Genomic DNA, 859 nt, shown 5'->3' on the forward strand with positions numbered 1-859 from the left:
GTTGTGGTAGAACGAGTGGACATGAAGGTCTCCTGCAGTCACCTGAATCCAGTGTATGACCACATCAGTGCCGCCCTGGAAGCTGCACGGTAAGATGCAGCTCTCCATGACAACACAGGACACCTCAAAGTCTGCAACATCAGGTACAAACATCCAGCAAGGTTGACTTAAGCAGAAATATAATCCAGGTCAGCTTCTTTTAGGACAGTTTGTTGATGTACCTCGAAATAAAGATCTCAAATATATTCAAAGACATGCAGGAAAAAAAAAAAAAAAATTCTCTTCTGCTCCTTTATTAGTCATAAATAATAATGAAATGTTGCAGCCAGTATATATTGTAGAATATAGGTGTGGTGTGCTGTAAACCTGCAGTAACAGAGGACAGACTTGATCTGACTGCATAAATCATCATGAAAATCCTTGTGCCAGTAAATGCAGCACCACAGTGAAGTTTCAGATACAGACTGAAGGTAATTATGATCGCTAGGTCATAAACATGCTTCTATTTATTACCACAGACCGGCTCATGGCGGAACTGAGAAACTGAGTAAATATTCGTTTTGTCCTGGTGCCTCACTCACCTCCTCTGGAAAGATGAAACATCCCCAGAAAGATCACAACCACCAGGAACAACTTACACTCGACTTCTGTCATTCCTGCAAAGTTCATGTGAGGGTGCAGCACTGTAACAGAAAGACAATAAAAAAAGAGATTTGAATAAGTAAATGTACACGTAGGCTGACTGAACTGAGTGTGTGTGAACCAGTGTATTAACCTGCAGCGTCGCCTGGTGAAGAGTTACTACATACAATATAAAGTATAATAAGTAAAGTTAGTTATGTGCCATCTCTAACTACAT

The 859-nt window shown here is 40.5% G+C and overlaps 1 protein-coding gene across 1 annotated transcript in view; it reads right to left on the reverse strand.

Moving 5' to 3' along the window:
• The window catches only part of LOC111673648 (CD276 antigen-like), a gene marked incomplete at its 3' end in the record, with an annotated part of 21,103 nt that extends 20,250 nt beyond the window's left edge, over positions 1-853 (reverse strand). Inside the window, exon 1 of the mRNA XM_023431481.2 lies at positions 582-853. Coding sequence (XP_023287249.2) covers positions 582-669 — 88 coding nt within the window. The remainder of the gene's footprint in view (positions 1-581) is intronic.
• Between the last annotated feature and the right edge of the window lie 6 nt (positions 854-859).

Source organism: Seriola lalandi, unplaced genomic scaffold, assembly GCF_002814215.2.
Source record: "Seriola lalandi dorsalis isolate HSWRI2012SDOR001 ecotype SW California unplaced genomic scaffold, Sedor1 jcf7180002054923, whole genome shotgun sequence".
NCBI classification, from domain to species: Eukaryota; Metazoa; Chordata; class Actinopteri; order Carangiformes; family Carangidae; genus Seriola; species Seriola lalandi.